General features: G+C 40.2%; 1 protein-coding gene across 7 annotated transcripts in view; it reads left to right on the top strand.

Annotated features, from left to right (window-relative positions):
• KLHL14 (kelch like family member 14) overlaps positions 1–21370 on the top strand; it is an 82363-nt gene that overhangs the window by 39035 nt on the left and 21958 nt on the right. For all 7 annotated transcript variants that reach the window (XR_005627009.1, XR_005627008.1, XR_005627007.1 and 4 more), the window contains exons 4-8: positions 7233–7322; positions 11774–11852; positions 17968–18158; positions 18312–18470; positions 21192–21349. Coding sequence is in view for 3 of the 7 variants with exons in the window: in XM_039704246.1 (XP_039560180.1) it covers positions 7233–7322; positions 11774–11852; positions 17968–18158; positions 18312–18470; positions 21192–21349 (677 nt within the window). In the remaining 4 variants the exon portion in view is untranslated. The remainder of the gene's footprint in view (positions 1–7232; positions 7323–11773; positions 11853–17967; positions 18159–18311; positions 18471–21191; positions 21350–21370) is intronic.

Genomic DNA, 21370 nt, shown 5'->3' with positions numbered 1-21370 from the left:
GGGGCGTTAGGGGCCAAGTAAAATATTGCTGCGTGTGATGAGTGCCTTTACAGACATGGATCCCCAAGGAGCATCAACAGGATCCAGCCAGAAAAACACAAAGAGGGGATGTGATTGTTCTGAGCTTGGAAGGTTGCCTTCAGAGGAGACCAGGAGAATGTGTGCATCTCAAGGTCAGGTAGAAAGTGGGCCATAAATGAATACAACCAGTCAGAAGCAGTTGGGCATTTACACACGATTCCTGGTTACACTCTTCTGCCCCGTGGCAGTGTTGGAGAAGGGAATGCATGTCCTTGAGCTGACATCTTGGAGAATCTGAAATCCCCCCGGGACAAAATAGTATTTCTTTACAGAGCTTTCTGGCAACTCTGCAGTGGTTTTCTCCCATCAGGGACTATTCATCATTTCGTCCATGAGAAGCTTTTGTTGTGCAAAATGTCACATCATGAGACTGTTATGATGTGACGAGATGTCATTTCCCAGGAATACATGTTGGGCTCCACTTGAGCGATTGTGAACCCAGGCCTGAGTAGGTACACAAGATATTCTACTGGGGAGCAACCATCACTGAGGTAGTATTGCATAACTCATGGTGGTGGACAAGCGTCCCTTGATAAATGCTCTGTGGAAATCCGTGGGGCGTCTGGATGGTGAAGGGCAACCTTCAGCAAGGTAGGTGGGTAAGCAGGGATTAATAAAACAAGAAAAATTGTCACTTTGAACCTTTCCACAGGACCATGCATTACATCCTCTGCTACAAGTTGTGCCAAGATTTTTGGTGTATTCACTTACATGAGGCTTCTCAGACCTGCATCAGCAGTTCAGCTGCACAGTCATTCCCACGGGGAAGGCAGCAGGGGAGCACAACAGAGTGTGCATAGGTTTTCTGTGCACTTCATGGGGAAGATTGTGTCAGGTTTTTGATACAGGAACATCAGTTTTTAAGGTGGGAATGCAGTATTTATTTACCTTATTTAAACACTGTTGATCCAAGTAGACAGCTTTATTCAAATGAAATCCAAATGGGTGCTTGCAGCTTTGAAAATGTATGGATAAAATTTGTCCATGCAAGCTGTGTATGTTACTGAAAACCCAATAGAACATTCTCCCTCAGGATGAATTTCACCTGCAGGAACAGACAGGTCTGTACTCAGAACTTGTGTCCAAGTAACTTTAAAGAAATTTATCTCAGGAGGGAGCTGAGCATGCCAGCTATTCCTGATGTTATGTTTGCCTGATCTGGTGCATCAGCATGAGTTTAAGTGTCTTATTTTAGATGCTCACTAAAACAACTAAACCAAGGAACTCCCTGACCTCTGGAAAAACCTGGCTGGTGTTCCTCCAGAGAATGTACAAAAGAATAACTCTTGACATTTGAATGAAAAAAAATTTCATTAAGAAATATCTTCACAATGAGAACTACTGTAATTAATATAAAATATCATTCACTGTGTTGTGAACGGACTTTGATCTGCTCTGGTAACTCTTTCTTGGTGCTTATGTTATCCTGGAGCCTCAGTAGAAGTATGGACTGTATCCTAGATGAACTCAGCAGCCCTGTGCCCATCCTATTTGTGATGGCTTGAATGAAGTTACCACCAAGCTGGCATGGGAAGGAGGAGGTGGTGAGGTTTCCAGCTGAGCTGATGATGTTCTCAGTGGTGCAGCTGGACCAGAGCTGTATCAGTTATATTCCCTCAAAGGTGACTTTGAGGCACAGTGCTTCATCATAAGACTTTTTGCTTATGGTAACTGCTGTTGGATGGTCCCAGCCTTCCCCCAATGAGTTCAGCTCATACTCAAGGCTGGCATTGGTGTGTTACTGGAAAAAAATTTTCGCATGTACTTCCTTGAATTTGAGGTGAAAAAATGCAGTTTGGCCAGGAATTTTAACAGGGGTATTTTCCATCTACCTTGATAATTCTCTTAACTTTCTTTCATTATCTTTTGAATGGAAAATACCAGTGAATGAATATCTGATGCCTTTAAAGTCAGTGCAAAACTGCCACCACATTCACGGAGGCTAGAATTTCGTACTTGTTGTGGTCAGTCTTTCCCCACAGTTATTAAATAACAAACAATTGAAGAGAACAATTCACAGAGGAATCGTAGTGTTTATTTATATAACCTCCTTGGTGAGAAATAACAAGTAACATTCTGTAATAAATGTGTAGTCTTTCTGCAAATGATGTATGAAACACAGAAAGGTGAACAGTATCTGATATTTTGTTCACAGGAAATAATTGGACCAGCTGTGGTCTGCCCAGCATTTTGCTGATAGGGTTGGGAATGAAATGAATATTGTGTCTCTGCATGAATATTGTGTCTCTGCCATGAGCAAATCACGATCTCCTAAAGTGAGTCTGTAGGTGCCTTCTGTACTGGAAAGAGACATCTCTCATTGCACTGCCTTCTTCAGACCTGTGGAAATAACCAGTTTTCAAGAAGCTGTAGTTGAATATTATGTAGTCAACAGGATAGGCTGTTAATATTGTGGAAGGTCATTATTGAATCCATATGTCCTCTGATAATGACATCTTTGTTCTGGAAACACACTCTTCTCTTGCATCATCTGCACAGGTCATTAGAGATGCTAAGCAGAACTTCTTGATGTGTACTGAGTCTTGAAGGAGCTATGCTCAAGCTGTGCAACAGCTGAGGAAGAGATTTCTTGGCTTTCCTTACAGTACCTCCTGTATCTCAAGCAGCTAACTGCTTCAGGGCAGTAAAAAATCTATGGTGTTGGATTTGTTGTGGTTTGGTCTTGGGGTTGTTTGTTTTTTGGGTTTTTTTTTTGTTTGGTTAGGGGTTGGGGGTTTTTTGGTGGGTTTTTTTTGTTGATTTTTTTTGTTGTTGTATTTTTGTTTTTGTTTTTTTTTTTTTAGTAGAGGAATCAAGTAGAATTTCTGGAAGGAGTTTTTAGGAGAGCAGGGGAATTGGTATAGCCTGTATCACAGATTTCAGATCTCCTGGGACCTGAGCTCATTCTCCTTCTGTCTTGAGAAGTGCTATTCTAGTTTTCCCTTTTTCCCTGGTAGTTTGTTGAAGCAACAATAGACAGGGAAAAGTGTAAGGAGGAGGGGGAACTGATGACCCTTTGATTAATTTGTGGAGAACAACCAGATGCTGTTTCCTAAATGTGCAATAATTGGCAAAAACTAAGCAAAACTGGGCAAGACAAAGAGCACACATTGATGCTTGTTAGGTGTGTGAGGTTTATCATGGAGGTGCCTTTGAAGCATCATTGCATCTGGTTGACCTCACAGGCTTCATAGTTGAGAGTGTTTAATTTCATGAGCATTTGGCTATAACCTGTAGTCTCTGATTTTGAAAGTAGGTCCCAGAACATTGTCTGGTACTTTTCATTAGCTAAGCTTTGGCATATGTGAGGAATTTCTTCTTGGGATATCTATCATAATACGCAGTGCTGCTGTGTCTTCCTCATCATCTGTATCTGAAGAACAGCTGAGTGTCACCTCCTGCACAATGTCACTGATGTTTGTGTAGTGGAGTATTCCTTAGCAAACACCACTGCAGTCTTGGACTCCACTGCCTTCCAGATCATTCTCAAGTATAAATCTTCCATTTGGTTTTGACCTGGACAGCTTTGCATGTTACATATCTGTACCTGAGAAATTTCCTCCCACCTTACCAGGCGTCTCCTACCAATCATACATCAAATGCATGGGAAGGAGGCTGGTGGGAGTGATGTCTTCAGCAGGGCTGTTTGCACTTGTTTTTGCTCTTGGTGCAGGAAAGCATGCCCATCCTGAGCTTTGTGAGGGGTAGGGACTTAGGGGAGGTGGTTTCTGCCCACTCCAACTACTCTTTTTATATCTGTCTGTCTCACATATTTCCTTGGCACCTATCACCTTGGCATGTTTCTCAAATGACCATGGCTTTTTTTATCTTCTCCTCCTTTTAATAGTGTTTTCGCCTTCTTTTTAAATTGGTCTTTAATAAAGTTAAGAATTTTTGCACAGGGTTTTATAAACATGTGTTATTAAATTTTAAATCTGTTTTGAAAGTGCCTCTATCCTACTCCCTCCTAGTAAAGTGACCTTTTTAAATGGAGGGAAGTGGGTTTAGATGACAGTCATGATAAATGCGGTCATGTTCACTCAATAAAATAAGGCCCAGTGCATTTGAGGATAAATCAGTGAAATGTACAGCCCCACCTGTCTGTCTCCATCATTCATTTCCACTGTCACTTTCACAGTGGCTGATGGATCACAGTTGCTGTAAAATTAGACAGCCTTTAATCTCATTTCATCCTGATTAGCTTCTCCTTACCCTTTCCCTCTAACTCACTGACTGACACGCTAAAAACTCATGCAGGGCTGTGTTTGAGCATGGCGTACAAACTTCTCTGCAAATACCCTTTTTGTGGGGCAGGCAGGTGTTCCAATGAGTTGAGATAAAAAAATGAGAAGATGGGATTTTCACACTATTAAAGCCAAACAGCAGACAAAGACTCCTATAAAATTAATGAAAGCAGCAGCTTGGCCAGACTGTGTGATGGGTCAAATTCTTCCTGTTACACCCTGGCAAGCCCAGTGAGTTTGAGAAGATTGCTTCTTCTACCAGATACTGAATTTAACATGCTCATTACCATGTAATTTTGACTGTTGTCTGTGAAAAGTTAGGTTCTCTCTGGGTGTATGTCCACAAGACTCATGGCTTTTGGTGCAAGTTTTCTGTGCTCTTAAGGGATGTTTTATAACAAAAACAAATTTTTTTAAAGTTCATTCATGTAGTTTTGATTTTTGTGTATAACTCCCAGTTCTGAGGGGTCAAGGAGAAAGACTGTGAGGTGGTTGATTTCTCAATTAGAGTCCTTTCCCTCTTAGATGTCCACAGTGTTGCTCCATCCTCCATGTTTTGTCCAACTCCCTTCAGTCCCATGGGTAGATTCATGAGACTAAGAACAGTTTTCCCCAAAGCTCTGAGAGAAACAAAGGTCACAGTAAAGGTCTGCAGTGTTTTATTGCAGTCACCTTTCTTTCTGAAGACCAAATACTACCCACCTTTCTAAGACAAGCTTCCTTTTAGCTTTCCTGTGAGTTATGGACGGTAGTTTGGGTCGTTTGGGTCCAATCCTGTATCAGTGGGAATGTTGCCATCAATTTCAGTCAGAGCCAGGATTAAGCCATTAGTTTTCAAGGTTTAATTATCATAATAATTACAGGAGTCTTATTGCATACCTTATATGCATGTTAACAGCAGAAAAGCTTAAAGCAGAATTTCTTCCTCTACTGACCCTGTTTGTGTCAATATAATGGATAAATAAACACAAATTTTTGCAAAAGTGCAAACGCAATGTGGAAAATATGCATGTGTGCTGCCTGCAGACAGTTTTTTCTATAAATGTTGGAGCTCTCCAGACTGACCGATATAAGAGGTTGGAGGTGCAACCAGCAGCTTGGACCTAATTGGAAACCATAGTAAAGCGCTGTATTACTTAAAACTTGAAGCCCTTACAGATTGATCATGGGGAATCTCTTCTTGAGGGGAAGGGTGCCAAATAGCATCTAAGGCAGCAAATTTCTCATGAGAGACCAAATTTTTTATTTACTATGGGCATCCACAAAATCAAGAAAAGTTCTGTGGTTTTGAGAGAGAAGATTTTAAAATAGGAAAAATGTCTAGGACTAAAGAGTGAGATAATGATGATATGGTGTCTCAAAAGATAGCAAAAACGGACCTCATTCTTTCATCCTACTGAGGGAATCTCTAGGCAGTATAAAATCTTTTGCAGTGTCTAGTATAAGATTAGTTCCCAGTTAATATAAATTGAATCAGTAACAAATAACCTTAATTAATGAACTTTCACTGTACCTGGCTATCTAATTTAAGAACTGCTTCACTTACATGACTTGTAAGAGCACAGACTATGAAAAAGATATTCGACCTTCACTAGAAACTAAAAACATACCTTATTTATTCATCATTGCCTAGGCAAAAACTTCAGTAAGAAGCATAAATGAGCCCGCTTGATCTTTAAGAAAATGTGTCCTAAATAGCAAAGCTGTGCGTATTTCTTATTATTATTATTTGCATATGCTATACTGCACAACTGCATTCTGAGAAAAATAAAAGATAATAAAACAAATGAAATGAGAGATATATCACCCAAAATAATCCAAGTGTGAGATAGGCTGCCTCTTTTTTTTTTTTTTTTTGGCATTGGCAAAAGAGCACAAAGTAAGAGCTGGCCCTGAGTCATATTGATTTCCCACTGCACTGGTTTCCTAAGTGCTCTGTTGATCCGTGTCAAGCAATAAGTTCCCTGCCTGTACATGCACATCACCTCCCCATTTGTCCTCACCTAGATTTAAGGTGCCCATATGATGAGCTGAACAAGGACATCATTTTTCCTACTGGTGTCACTGGGCCAAAAGTACTCTATGTGGTATAGTAACTAATGCTGTATAAGTTTACATTTTCCATATAATATCAATAAAGTGGGTATGGCACACAGCAGTAATATGTGTGCATTATGTACATGTAATGCTTATGTTTGCATTTTACCATTTGCAGTGGAAAAAGTAAATACTAAGAAATACATGTTTGCATCTGTAGCTGGTCCATAGCAATCATTATACCTCCCCCTCTAAAAAGGGGATATTGCAAACCTAATGCCACAGTTTTGATCTTTGTTAACAAAGGGCTTCCTGATTAGATGAATAGAAGATGTGTGATCGTGCTGCTAATGACATTGTACAGGAAATTAAGCGTATACATTTGGAAAAGGCATTAAATCAGCAGGACCTTAATTTAAAAACTTAAAACTGTATGGAAATGCAGCTTGTTCATTGCTGTGTAATAGAAAGCTACTGAACATACTGACTCTTCTTGTGGAAACATTACCAGCAGAACAAAGCATGGCTGAGGTTTTTTTAATGTTTTCTAGCATACTAGGATTCCTAGCATCTGCTTATTTTCAGGGAAATATCACGCAAGTTCATCCCTTTTTACAAGTTCTTTTTAGATCAGCATGTACAGTACTTGGGCAGGTGAGGGGGCACTGAGAGACCAGAATTCCTGATTTTTTCCTTAATTATTTGCAAAATTGAATTGCATAGGTTTACTAGTAAGTGGCTTTGTTTGCTGCTAAGTCAGTGTTCGTACATGCCTGGGGTGATTCATATTATTTCATGCAGATGGTAAAGAGGAAATATTTGATAAAATCAGTGCCCTGAGCTGACAAAGAATTCTTGCTTTGTTTGCAGTTATGCCATACAACAGTGCCCATCACTGCGTCGTGGAAGTGGAAAACTTCTTGTTCGTGCTGGGAGGAGAAGACCAGTGGAACCCTAATGGTAGGTAAAGAATACTAAAAGGCAAAGGGAGCATCTGCCTTCCTGTGCCTCCCTGTCTGTCAGGTCAGCTGATGTAGTGATCAGCAAGGGATTTTGAGGACCTTCAGCCTAATTGTTGAACCTAGTAAAGGCTACTCTTTGGTATTGATGTAATAAATATCTGGTACTTTAGCATTAGCATCTCTGTCATTCATCAGCTCCCACATCCCTTGAGAAATGCTACAGGCAGCAGAACAGACTCTTTCAAGTGCATGCACCAGGCAGCAGCTGTTAAGAATTTTAACCTTCATTTCCAGGCTCCTTCCAGTCATAATATAATAATGCAATTGCAGTAGATGAATGCTTCTTTTCTATTGTCAAACAAGATACTCGCAGCTCAAGTTGTTAATGTGTTAATTATCTAGACTTTGAGATTCTTAAACTGATCCTTTTTTCAGTCTTGTGCAAGAGCTTCTCATATAGATTATCTGCTGCTACCTTCTTTCATTTGATTACTTCATAAATTTACCGCAAAGAGAAATTAAACAATTTAACAGGCTTCTGAGCAAAGCAAAAGGAGAATACCATGCCTTGCAAAATTCACAGAATTGTCAAGACATTGTTAAAAAGCTTGCACATGAAGAAAGAGTTGTAGTTGTAGCAGTCTGTGTAACAGAGATAATTATGACTGAGAAACCATAAAACAGCTTGCAGGTACACATTTTTACTTTAAAACACTAGAGGATCCAGCTGAAATTACATATACTGCATATATTTTATTGTGAATGCCCCATTTCAGCATCTGCACTAAACCAAATTATAGAAAATTGTTACATCTGTTCACTCCCTAAAACCTGAGACAAACAATCCAGGCCACCCTATAAGCATGTTTCTGGTGTAGTTAAGAATATCACTATATCTCTTAGGAGAAAGGCCCCTTAGTTCTATTGTTGAATATTGAATGTCTTTTATTTGAAGCCGGAGACAGCGCAGTATCACTAATGACAATTTCTTTTAGGATCGTTTGCCACGTCCATCCAGTGAGGACCCCTGTTGTATTTGGTAGTAGGCATATGGACAGGCAGACCTTGTTCCAGACAGTTTACAATTAAATGGCCATTTCACATGAAGGGTAAAAGAAAAGAAGTATAATTACCCACATTTTAAATATGTGGAAACTGACTTGCAAGGTGATGGAGAGATGGTAGAAGGGGTACATATCTTGCATCTGAGATAGGAGTCAAACACAGTTATTTGTGATATTAATAGTACCTAAGGCCTGAGATTGCCTAGATCTGGGTCAACTCCTGGGCTGAAGATGTTGCTCAAGGCATCTACCAATTTCCCTGACCTGTGAATACCAGTGCTGGGATTTTTTCTGTAGAGAAGATAGCAATATAAAAGGTATGAGCATTGCCATACTGATCTCTTTATCAAATGGATCTTACTTGTCACTGAAAGTGGACCTGAAATCATAAACTATATCCTTGCTGGGCATATTCTTTCTTGAAACCATTTTGCTCTAAATTTGCAGCTATATGGGGGCAGCTCACACATGCCCACTTGAATTTATATAAAGGCTCTTGTCTGCTAACCTCCGAGCACAGGAGGGACTTCAGGTGGATTTACCTGGAACCATCTTGCCAAGGCTTTACAAAGCTTCTGCTTCCAATTAGACTGTTCCAGGTGCTTTTTCCAATGTAAAGAATTATCTTAGAGATGGTGGCAATGGTAAGACGTTGCTTTAGCCATCAGACCGTCTGGTTCTTGAGAAACTGCATGGACCCCAAGGAGTGCTCACGCCTCCTTCATGCTCCAGTGACTTCCTGACAACCCACAAAGTATGGGAGACATTTTTTCTCACTTTTTTACATCCTCCAGTAGCTATGCCTTTCCAGTCACAAGGGGTTCTTGCATGAGTGAACACTGATGAAAGCAGGTGGACAACATAGGCATGGATTTAAGACCAACCTTCATAACCTTCAGAGCCTATCACCTTCTGGCATGGCTGCTGGGCAGAGAACAGTATCTGCCTCCTTTTGTGCCATCATCCTGATTTGCTAATCCTGGTTTTTGTCCCGGGTTCTGGGTTCTGACAGAACAGGTGCATCCTAAGATGTGCGATCTCATGACTGATGAGCAAAGCAAAACACAGATAGAGTTCTCTTTCAATCTGAACTCCAGACTTCAACTGCAGTCAAACCAGTTACACCAAGCAGATTAAGTAGGTCACCAATTCCTTTTCCTGCAGTCACAGACATCATATAGTCCCATTTTGTAAATTTTCTAAGCTACATTTGAAAAGCAGTTGAATTCCCAGCCTCCACTACTCCTCTTGGAAAGCTGCTACAGAATCCAATTGCTCTAAATGACTAGGAGCCTTATTCTGATATCCAATAAAATGTATTCTTTGACTGTTTAAATCACCTAGTTCTCATGCCAAGGCTGGCCTTTAGTTGAACAGTTTTTCCCCTCCTGGAGAGTTATTTCTCTGGAGTATTACAGACAGCACTCCCATCCCCTTTCAGCTTTTGTATTTCTAGGTGCAACAGGCCAAGTTCTTTGTCTCCTGCCTTAAGGTAAACTTTCTGTTCTTCCTGTTGCCATAGTAGCTCTTCTCTGTGACTGTTCTAGTTCGATTTCATCTCCCTTCCTGGGTGAAGGACCCAGATTTGTATCCTGCACTTCCCAGTCTAGACTTACTAAACCCTTCTACCCTGCAATTTACAATCTTCTATATATATGGTGTTTGTAGTGAGTATGTGTATGAAGTGTTAGGCAGCCAAATTATAGATTTGTATGACAAAGCTGCTGTATAACTGATGAGCACTGAAGTCCCAGTAACTCTGAAAGATGTAGCTTAATACAGCAGTATTAAAACCTAGAAAAAAAATAGAAGTTTAAACTTAGGATCAATATTTATATTATTTTGAATTCCTGCTTTTTGAAATACAAAGAGATTAGTAAATGTCTCAAACAGTGAAACCTAGAACCTGTTCAAACTTGCTGTTACTGTTTTGCTGCTTATTGAATCTATAGCTCTCAATGCTTCTTTTTCTAAATTGTCTGTGTAGATTAAAGGAATCCAGAGAAGGATCAAAAGCAAAGCCTCGCTTCACTAAGCCCAGTGGCAGAATGACCAGTTGCCCTTACAGTAGAGGAATCTCACCCTATGTCTTGAGGTGGTGCTGAGATGGTCATGTCTTTGAGTGGCACTCAGCGTGGTCCTCATTAGGCACCATGCTGGATTTGAAGGGAAATGCTTCACTATTCATCTGCTTTACCCTCCTCATATAGAACATGCTTGTAACATGGCGAGGAAATCGGTTTATTTCTAAAGCGGCCAGTGTGGTTTCTTTCTCTGTTTTCTTGTAGAACATGAACTTAAATTATTACGAATATAAATTCTAGCTGTATTGTTATTCTTCTCTACTGTCTTGATGGTCTATTTACACATGCTGAAGTAAGTGTGGAATGAAGCAGGCAAAAAGAGCCAATCCTGCAGAGGCTTGTGTGATGCAAAAATATTCACCTTGTAGAATGCCCAGTGACCATTTATAGAACTGTGACATACGCAGTTAGATTATTCTGCTGGCCTGTGAAGCCTCTAATTCAATTTTTTAGTCACACATACATAAACAAAGGTTTCTGTTTTCAAAATGCTCATCTATTGAAGTCTCAGGTGTTACAGGAAATTGCCATGCACTCTCTTGCTTCAGTTTTCTTGCTTTGGTGTCAATCTGCATGTAAAATAAGGTGAAATCTTAATATCGTGAAGACATGAACACAGTTCTTGGGCTTGACAGCAGGGAGAAGCTAGTTAGCTGGTGTATGTTGCTCATGCTTCATATTTTAGCTAACAGAGTTGGAATAAAACTCTTAAGAGTGTATTCCCCCTTCGATGCACATCTGTAATTCCTTCTAACTTACACTGAAAGTACATGGTAGAATAAACTATCTAGTGCAAACACTGCATACCCCATGCTGATGGCTTATGCAGCTCCTGGTTATTTGCACAATGGTTTTTTGCCATGTTCCACACAGAGAGGATGTAAGGAGAAAGAAAAGAACGTGTTCTCCCTTTAATTTTTTTACCTGACAAAATTCTAGTCATAAAAATACTGTGGGGATGCCCTCTTTGGGCAGTAATTTTGTTTAGTGCTGTGATTTATTGTGGCTGTGAAAATACCACAGCTTGTATAAGTAAATTTAAATACACATTTTCAAGATCTTATTACAAAGACCAAGAATAATCGCTATCTGCTTTTACTGCTAGTGACTGCTAATTCAAGCCTTGCAGTGCCCCATTTGTTGAATTATTACTGCATACACAGTGTAATCATACATTGTTGTAAAAGGGGGAACCCTTCATAAAAGGTGTCAACTTGTGAAGTATATGTAATATATATTACAATCATGATGTTAAATACATGAAACAAACAGCTGAGTGTCAAAATAATCTATCTTTACAGGGAAACACAGTACAAACTTTGTTAGCCGATACGATCCCAGGTTTAACAGCTGGATACAACTTCCACCCATGCAAGAGAGGTAAAAACCTGCTATGTGTTTTTCAATTTCTGTTTTCTCATCCTAGGGGCAGCTGAGGTTTGGCTTGGTTCTGGGAGCAAGGAGGCCTATAGAAGCATTGAAAACACAGATAAAACTGTAGCATGCAGTTGTGTCCCATTTGCTTCCTAATTTTTAAAACTTTTCAAATTTGGAACTCCAGTTGCCAAGTCCTGCAGTGCTAACTCATGCAGAATAGCCATGGACTTTATGCAATTACTGGTTGCCTGAGTACAGTCTGAAGGATTTTCCTGAAGTCTCCATAGTGTCCTGTCATGTTCCCTGACTGAAGTGTCATGATGAGTTTGGCAGTAAACAAGCAGTAATTATAGTCAGATATCTTAGAGGGAACTGAAACCTTCACATGTTGACTCCATCCTGTTTCACTACACCAGCTATGAAAAGCTCTCCTGAACATGTCTCCACTTGTCAGATGACTTTTAATCCTAAGTGGTCTTTAAGTGAAGTTGCTGTCAGTAAATCCATATTAGAGTAGCTCATGTTTTAATCTCGCTGTGTACCAAAGAGCAAAGGTGGATGTGGACTTGAGCAATGACTTGTAAAGATGATGTAAATTTAACTGTGGATCCCAGCTGCTACCCTCACAGGAAAAAATTATGTAAACCTGAACAGAATTGTGCATGTTTCATAAGAAGAATCTCAAAGGTAGAAGATCCAAAGTTACAATGTTATTTGAAGAAAATCTTCAGTGTCCTTCCTTCAGTTAAACACCCATCTTCTCCTGGATTTCATGTGTACGAAGGATCTCACAGTGTCTGCCTCAAATGCTTTATTCCGTGCCAGTTTTACAGTTTGGTTTATTTTTGTTGACTGTCTACACTATTCTGGTGTCTGGCAGTCATAAATATATTGAATTCAGTGCAGTGTTGTGATTCAAGGTGTGTCTTATGAGATGCTTGGAAATATGGCTGTTTTTTCAAATTTCCAGGGGTAAAATGTCAGTCTGCAGAATTTTTGAAGGACCTTTGTTCAAGATTCAGTTTGATTGACCTAAGTCCCTGCTTTGGCAGAACCTAGCCTTCTCTCTCATTCCCACCAACACTGGGATAACCTTCATAGCTGTGATTGTTTGCTTTAAAACAGAGGGACACCTTCTCCTCTGGTTCAGCTGCCTAGAGTGAGTCACCACCAGTTTAAGTGTTGGCATGGGGGAGACAGGAGGTGGGAATCAGAGTGGGCATCCTTGCTGAGCTAGGAGACTGGCTAGGAGACCAACTGGTGTTTGTTGGGAGCCTGGAGCTCTTCTGTGGAGCCTAATCTGAGTTCTAGTTAGGCCTTCTTGGTATCTCCAAGCCGAAGTCCCGAGGGGCATTGGCAGCTGGCTGAGCAGTTGGGTTTATTTGGCTGACAAATTCAGAAAGCAGAAGTAGGCAGCTGAGGGTTGGAGAAAGGAGGCAGTAGGAATTTTCCCACCTCCACATTGGCCAGTTGTGTTTCCCTGGAAAACCGTGCTGCAGGTGACTGGCCTTGTGCTCTGGTGCTGCCTTCAGCCAAGAGGCAGAAATTCAGCTGTAGCCTGTGCTGCTGCCCAAAATGAACTGTAATGTATGAACACCACAGCTCCCCACAGAGGGACTGAAATACAATGGTCCACTCATACATAGTTCCTTCTGCAAGGGGCTTTGCTATGACAACGTTAATTGTCACTTCTTTTGTTCAGGATACATAGCTCATAGGCTTGCCTGTTGTTTTTCTTTAAAGGCTCCTAAGCATTAGGGCTATTGTTGGAAAAAAGAGATTTTACACTCACTTTCTAAAATGTTTTTGATGGTTTGTTTGCTCAGTCCTAATGACTTCCCCAGAGTTATTGCATCTTTCAGAGGTATGGACTGGCCCAGTTTGTAGAAGATTGTGCAAATAAGAGACAGCTTTTATGCAGTTTTCTTTCCCAGCTCCTTTAGTGAGATAAAGTTCCCATTAAAGTCAACAGGCTATTTTCCCCCTGCTAGGAGTACAGGGTCATGCCCTGTCTCTGCTGGCATAATGCAGGCACCATTGACAAGACAGACTGTTAAATGGGTTTTTCTGAGTCATTATGGTCCATCAAGTCAAAACCTATTTAGGAATTTTAGTCTGAGAATAATTGGCTGGATAGACTATAATAGCTTCTTTGAAATGACTGCCAGGTAAATGTGGGACTCGTTCACAGGCAGTATATTCTCAAGTCAAAAATCTGTATGAAATATTTCATAAGTAAACTTTTATCTCACATGCCAAAATCCATATCTGATTGATTTTACTGTGTGAGCTATAAAGAAAAGTCTAATCCCATTATAGATTCAATGTCGCCAGTGTATTTTCTTTAAAGCTAAGTTTGATTCCTTTTCCCTTGAAGAACATCTCAAATATAAATGCTTTTGAAAAATACATACTATTTTCAGGAGTTTGTTCTTTAGAGAACCAGCAAGTGACCCATAAGCTTTGGAAATTTTGACACATCTGCCTGATGACGCCATAACAACAGGAAGGTTTTTGGAGAACAGTTCAGTTAGACTATGATGGCTACTGAAGGAGCAGTCTCTGTAGCAGTTGTATCTGAGCTTGAGGTGCAAGCCTCAGCTGGACACCTCAGGAAGAACTGTTGCACCTTGCCAGCTCAACACAGCTTTTCAAGGTGTGTGGAGCAAAAGAGCATTTAAAACAACTTGCTTTTTTCTTATATTCTGAGTCTAAAATTTTTGTTTGAAGACCAGCTAAAAGCATGGCATTGTACCAAGTTCTGAAGAAGCGCAAGTGGAAGTGGGAAGTGAGCAAGTCAGTGTACTCCCTGAGGCTGAGTGAGCTGAGAAAAGGCACAGGAAAAAAGATGCAAAAATTTCACATTTTATTTTTGTCTATGACTTTAATAATAGCAATGTCAACCACTATTAAAATTATTTATTTTTTAAAAAGCAAAGCATGCACTCTATAAGTCACTCTGAAATCAGGTCTAGATATTACAACAATCAGTAACAGCATTAGTAAATTTAAATTTCACACTGGTAGTTCTATTTGGTGTTTCAGGGCATAAATTCATCATGTATGAAAATCATGAGGAAAATCTTCCCTTTTATATGGATATACTTGAAAGAAGAAGTTGGTTGGGTTGATGGCTGGGTGAAGGTGTGTGAAGGAAAAGCATTTAGGAGACCAGTGAACATCGAGTACTTTCAAGTCCTAAGGAAAATCACAAAATAATTGTCTTATTGTCCATATTCAGATCCTGAGGTACATTCTAGTTACCTGATTAGAATGGATAGTGTCTTCTCAGTAGTGAGGGGAATGTTGTCATGCAAAGATTGCTGTATTATAGTTTAATCTGGATCATATTTTACAGCAGTTTAATAGTCATCACTTGACAGCATGCCTTTGCATGCTGTAACAGCATGCCCTTATACACTGTATCATTGAAAACTAAAAAAAAACCAAAATGCTTAAAGTATTTGTGACAGAAGCTACTGAGTGAATGCTCACATCCAAGCAGAAGTGTGAAGTATGCTGATGCTTTCATTTTTGCTCCTTATAGTGACACTCTGTGGATGAAACCAGGAGTACACATACAGAATATCGTCAGTGAAATCCTAGTTAAGAGAATAATACATGCAAGTTGTGTCTACCTCTGTTTATTAAACCTGAACTACAAAAAAAAAGAAAAAAAAAGAGAAAGCAAAACATGCTGAGAGCAGTTTGTTAATGGGTTCACCAGAGAAGGTGCACAAGGACAGACACAAGTGGATGTAGTAGCACTGTCAACAGGCACACTCTGGTTTTGTGGTTGTTGGACACAGGAGGGTTGAAAAATGTGCAGACTCTGTCTAATAGGAGGTGACCTCTGCAGCTTTTCCTGCTTTTGGGGCAACTGTGGGCTGTGTTGCCTCAGGCCCATCACATATTCTCAGAAATCTTATACACACTTGCTTGTCTGTAACACCTATAGCCTCTGTCAAATTAGAGTGAAATCAGTCAGCAGGGGTTTTTTTAAGAGACAACAGTAGGCAGACATGGGTACATGTACAGTGTAATCAAATTAGCTTTGTTTCCATAGAATATCAGGCTAAAAACATAGATGCACAATTTGCTGCCCGACCATGCGCAGCAAAATATGCCATCAGTTTCTATCTGCCCACTGACAGATAAATTAAATGGTCTTTTTTAATTCATTGGTTGATCTGGAGACACTTGCCAGTATTCCTGTCCTCCTATTTCCATGGGGTTTTTTTTTCAGAAATCTTCCCTGTGGTGGAGCTCCCAGACCCACTCAGAGAGGGGTTCTGTCCCACACCATCCAAGTTGCCCATGTGCAGGCAGGGTGAAAGCAAAGAAGTGAACAGGAAGTGTTCAGTGACCCTGGCTGGTGAGGAGCCCTGTCAAGTGTGCACCAAATCCAAAAAGTAAGGTCAGAAACTGGCAGTGATGCATCAAATCTGTTCCCTGGATGCCCAGCCAGCCCTGCTGTTTCCATGGCTGTATCCCTCAGTGTTTGCCTGACTTCTCTTCCAACTTAAAAACCACCAGCCAGTCTCAGACACTTTTAACTAAGAGGGAGATTTCTCCAAAAGGTTAAAGGATGCTACAAATTTTGTGAAAGTAGGTAGCTGTGCAAAAGAGCAAGATCTTATTCCTGCATTCACTGAAGAAAATGCTCCTGAACATGTCCAGCTAGATGTCAGGTTAGGGACGGGACACACCAGATTTTCCCAGCTCACCTGGTCATGGGATGGCTGTCAGGAAGCCTGAGAAGGTGTTGGGAACTTGCTGAAGCTGTTCACTGAGGACGCTGTGCTCTGTGTGTGGCCCTGCTCATCCAAATGCTTTGCAGTGGTCTGCAGGTTCAAGTCCTTGGTGGTGCAGCTGACCATCAAGGTCCCAAGATTTAGTGCATGATTCAGGACTGAAATATGCAGCTGCTCCCAGATCCAAATTAAGGCATCTGGGCAGGAATCAGAGTGCATTGAATCAGCCACAGAGCAGGGTTTGGCAAGCTACAGCCACACTCCAGAGTGCCTGCTTTGCAGGAGCTGTCAGAGAGCTACATTTTGCTGTGCCTGGCCTGCCTGCTCATTTCTAGGCTCCCATGTCATTCTGGTTTCACCTAGGAGAAAATTTTATGTTGGGGACTGATGACTCTTGTCATTCAGTGTTCAGCTTTTCATCTTAGCCCAGCTGTGCTTTTTTGCAGTTTTGTTTCTCATGTTATTGCAGCTTGAAATTAAAGGTCTTTACTCTAGTAAACGTTCCTGTTGCTGAATGATCCAGGGAGCTTTCCCTGGAGTGGATTACACCAACCAAGGTCTCTCAAAATCATCTACTGCTCAATTTTTACTTCAGCAACAAATCCTCACCATTGATTTTGGAGGCACAAGGAAGACAAACTAATATATATCTGACAGTCCTGGCCAGAAAACTTAATTGTTTTCCTACTCACCTGAGTTGCATGTAAAAGCAGACAGGTGGCTAAAACTTTTCTCAGGGTTAGTTGGATGGAGACAGACCTCATTTGAGTTAAAGGGTGGAAATGTAGTGTTGTGGCTAGCATAAGGAAAGTTGTTCTATTTGCAGTACTGCAGAAGGAAGAAAAAAATGATAATTGAAGAAAAATTTTGATGATGTGGTTCTCTTAGTAAATTGGGAACAATGACCCTTGAAGGACCATAAAGAAAGTGAATGTCAAGATAATTTATTATTGTTACATTATCTACCTCATTTTTCACTTTGTCTTACTGAGTTGTTATATCCCTTACAAGGTAATGCCCCATACATTAATGAGCACCTTTTTATCTTTCACAGGCGTGAAAAAGAAACAAACAGCTTTGAAAAGGGGTATTTTCTGGCAGTTTTATGTGTGCCTAATTGTTTTGACACAAAAAATTAAGTATTTTTTGACATGGAGTATTGTGTATTTGATTAGCAAAGCAACCACAGTCTCTAGGACATCTGTAAGCATGTGAAGCTTCCTGGAAGTTACTTCTCTCTGATGTAGCATTTGAGGGAGCAGCTCTCTTAGCTCAGGGAGTCAGCTGGAGAGGGGAAGGAAATGTTTGACATGGCTAATTGGTTTGTTGTTGGCTTGTTTGTTTTGTTCTGCCCTGTCCTCCAGGAGAGCCAGTTTCTACGCCTGCCGCCTTGACAAGAACTTGTATGTCATCGGTGGAAGAAACGAAACTGGCTACTTGTCCAGCGTTGAGTGCTACAACCTGGAGACAAACGAGTGGCGCTACGTGTCCTCGCTACCACAACCCCTGGCGGCCCATGCAGGAGCCGTTCACAATGGCAAGATATATATTTCAGGCCAGTGTCTTGAATAATTGCTGCTGTGTGACAAGAAAACCAACCAAAAACCACCATAAAAAAGAAATAAACCGCAGAACCCCAAAAGCAGAGAGCTAAATTCCTGCTGCAGCACAATGTCTTTATTTATATTAATGTGTGTTTACTTTGCAGGAGGTGTTCACAATGGAGAATACGTCCCCTGGCTGTACTGCTATGACCCCGTGATGGACGTCTGGGCCCGAAAACAGGACATGAACACAAAACGAGCAATCCACACTCTGGCTGTGATGAATGATCGACTGTATGCAATTGGAGGAAACCATTTGAAAGGTCACATTTTTAATAGCGAAAATGTATCTCAGTGTCCCACATCTCTGATAAAGAATACTTTTGTTAGATAGTCACTGTTGAATACATTGAAAGCCAAGCAACACAATTTAACAGGACACTTGAGCCAGCAATTTTAAAAACATTTTATGCAAATTATTTTAAAATTATAACAGTACATTAAATATATGAGTAATGAATGCTTTAGATAATAAAAATGGGAGCTTCCATTACTCAAAGGCATGGACAATTTGTCATTACCAAGAATTCAATGAAACAAACAGATTATTCTTTGACCCGAAAGTACCAGCAATATTTTCCTCTGTAAATCATTTTCCAAAATGTGCAGTTAAAGAGAGCTTTATTCAGAGCAACACACAAAAAACAAGCTCCTGATTTAATGAAGAGAAAAAAAAAAGCAAACTTCCAGCCATTAAATATTAGGACTAGGCTCTTTAAATCCCTTTTTAGTATTAAATGCAGCTTGTTTATTATAATTCTTTTTAGAGGTCTCTTGTTTTCATCTTTTGAAAAGGTCTCATATTAAAATAACTATTGCTTAGGCATTTGGTAATTTTATCTTAATACCTCTATGTCATTGACGTTAAAGATGCTTCTTAATCCAGCCACTTAGACAAAAAGCACACCTCCTGCTCCTTTCTTCTGTGATAATATTTGATAGCTTATATTCACTTTTTTTCTTCTTTCTCCTTTAATGTTGAAAACCAAAAAAATAAAAGACTCCCAATAACAAAAGACAAAATCATGATATAGAAGAAAAAGTAAAAAAATGTGTTAACTGCCAGTAAGACCAGGTCATGTCTGACTCCAGTCCCTGGGTCCCCATGACACTGTAAAGCCAAATGCTGCTTTTGAGATCTGAGTGTCTGTGGAGCAAAGTCCCAGATGTAGATTTTCCCTGATAAATAGTACTGGTGCATAAACCCCTGCAGGCAGGTTCAGTGCTGCTGTGCCATCCACCCCCAGCTGGGATGGGTGTTTATGGACTGGACCTTGTAAGATGAAAAGGGAAAAACCTGCTTGCACATAAACAACTGCCAGGTTTCAGTGCTTTGCTGTGTTGGCTTTTCCTCCTACAAAAGTAAAACCTGTCACAGGTCTCCTCAAGGTAAAGCACACGTTTTGGTTTGCAGAGGCTTATTGCTTCTGTTCTGCCACCTTCTTTTTTTTTTCCCCACATAGTTTCACCTGCTTCTAATAAGCCTTGCATTTCTGCCTCTACAACTGTTGTCCTGGGTGCCTTTGTCATGCTTGAATTGTTCACTGTTGTGAGGGGTATTTAACATCCAGGCTTCTGGAAAGATGTGGCTGTCTGGTAAAAGGACTTTTTGGAAAAAAATGTTTTTTCCTATACAATGAAACAAAAGGAAGAACTGCAAGGACAGGGAGGAGGGAGGGGACTGAAGTGTGGATGAAATGTTACAAATTCTCCACTGGCAGAGAATAGCAGGGCTCCATGGCAGAGCCCTCCTTTGTGAAGCTGAACTGTGTAGTAGTGTTAGCTGTGCATTTACCACATCACAGCTGGTCATGTGCATACTGCAGTTTGTTACAGAGCTTTTGACAGGTTCTGGGGGCACAACAGTGGCCTTTTTATGGTGCCTTGAAAACCTTAAAGCAGCAAGTAATTATTTCATATTATTTCATACTCATTCCTGACATAAATAATATTCAAGCAAGCAGCTCCCTTGTGAAGTGCTGATATCACCAAATGCCCATTTTACAGAAAATCTTACTTCTCTTTGCCATCATACCTTGAAGAGAAGACAGAAGCATATTAAGAAAACCACTTCAGCATATTAAGAAAGGCATACTTTTACTGCAGTGCTCTGATAAAGAAGGTAGTTTGAAATAGGGAGTTGCCTAAATGTTAGAGTAGGAACCAGGACTCCTGTGTTCAATGTCTGTGTTTGGCTCAAATTCATATTAACTGATAGATACAGCTTGAGAATCTTGAGCTGAAACCCCTCTGCCCTTTGGTGATCAAACAGCAGCAGTCACTTGGAGCATTTTTTGGCCTACCAGGGAAAGATGAGACCACCATTTTTGTGGCTTAGTTGTTTGGTTTTTTTTGTTGCCTTAAAGAGTTTACCCCAGCTGTGTGCTTTAGAGTATACCTTAAGTCAGCTGGAAAATTGAAACTGGTCCTGCACATCATGTCCATCATGCTAAGCACTTTGTCCCTCTAGAACCAAGCGGCTTCAGTTGTCTAAGCTCTCCCTGGACTTGTTAGACATTGATTTCTGAGCAAAATTCAATCTGTTCAATTTTGAATAGATTAGATCTGCTGAATTTTGAGAAAGACTGCCAGGACAATCTTTTCCTACATGTTCAAACTTGTATTAGCACTGATAGACAAGGAGGAATTTTGTTTAAATCTGCTTGTGTCACAGATAAGTTATTCCTGAGTGTTTCCTGATGTGGGCAGGTTTTATATGGACTCATGATTTGTAGAAGACTGTAGAACTAATGGTAAAAACCTTCAACAGATTTATTTGAACTATTTATTTGAAATAACAAAGCATTAATGTTACAGAAGTTGGCTTAAATGTATATGAAAATATTTTTTAAAAAAATGTTTAACAATTATGTTATAATCATAGTAGTATAATTGTAACTGTAATTTAATAAATGTAACAGTAAAATAAGTAATAAAACAGTGTGTCATAACACATGTTCTTTTTTCTTAATGCCTTCTTCCAGGTTTCTCCCATCTCGACGTAATGCTTGTGGAGTGCTACGACCCAAAAGGTGACCAGTGGAATATCCTCCAGACTCCAATTCTGGAGGGTCGCAGTGGCCCTGGCTGTGCAGTCCTTGATGACAGTATTTACCTTGTAGGAGGCTACAGCTGGAGTATGGTGTGTACCTGCTTTCTACCA

Source organism: Passer montanus, unplaced genomic scaffold (genome assembly GCF_014805655.1).
Source record: "Passer montanus isolate IOZ18808 unplaced genomic scaffold, ASM1480565v1 scaffold170, whole genome shotgun sequence".
NCBI lineage: Eukaryota > Metazoa > Chordata > Aves > Passeriformes > Passeridae > Passer > Passer montanus.
The sequence above is the reverse complement of the archived record's forward strand: the minus strand, read 5'-3'. Positions and strand labels throughout refer to the sequence as shown.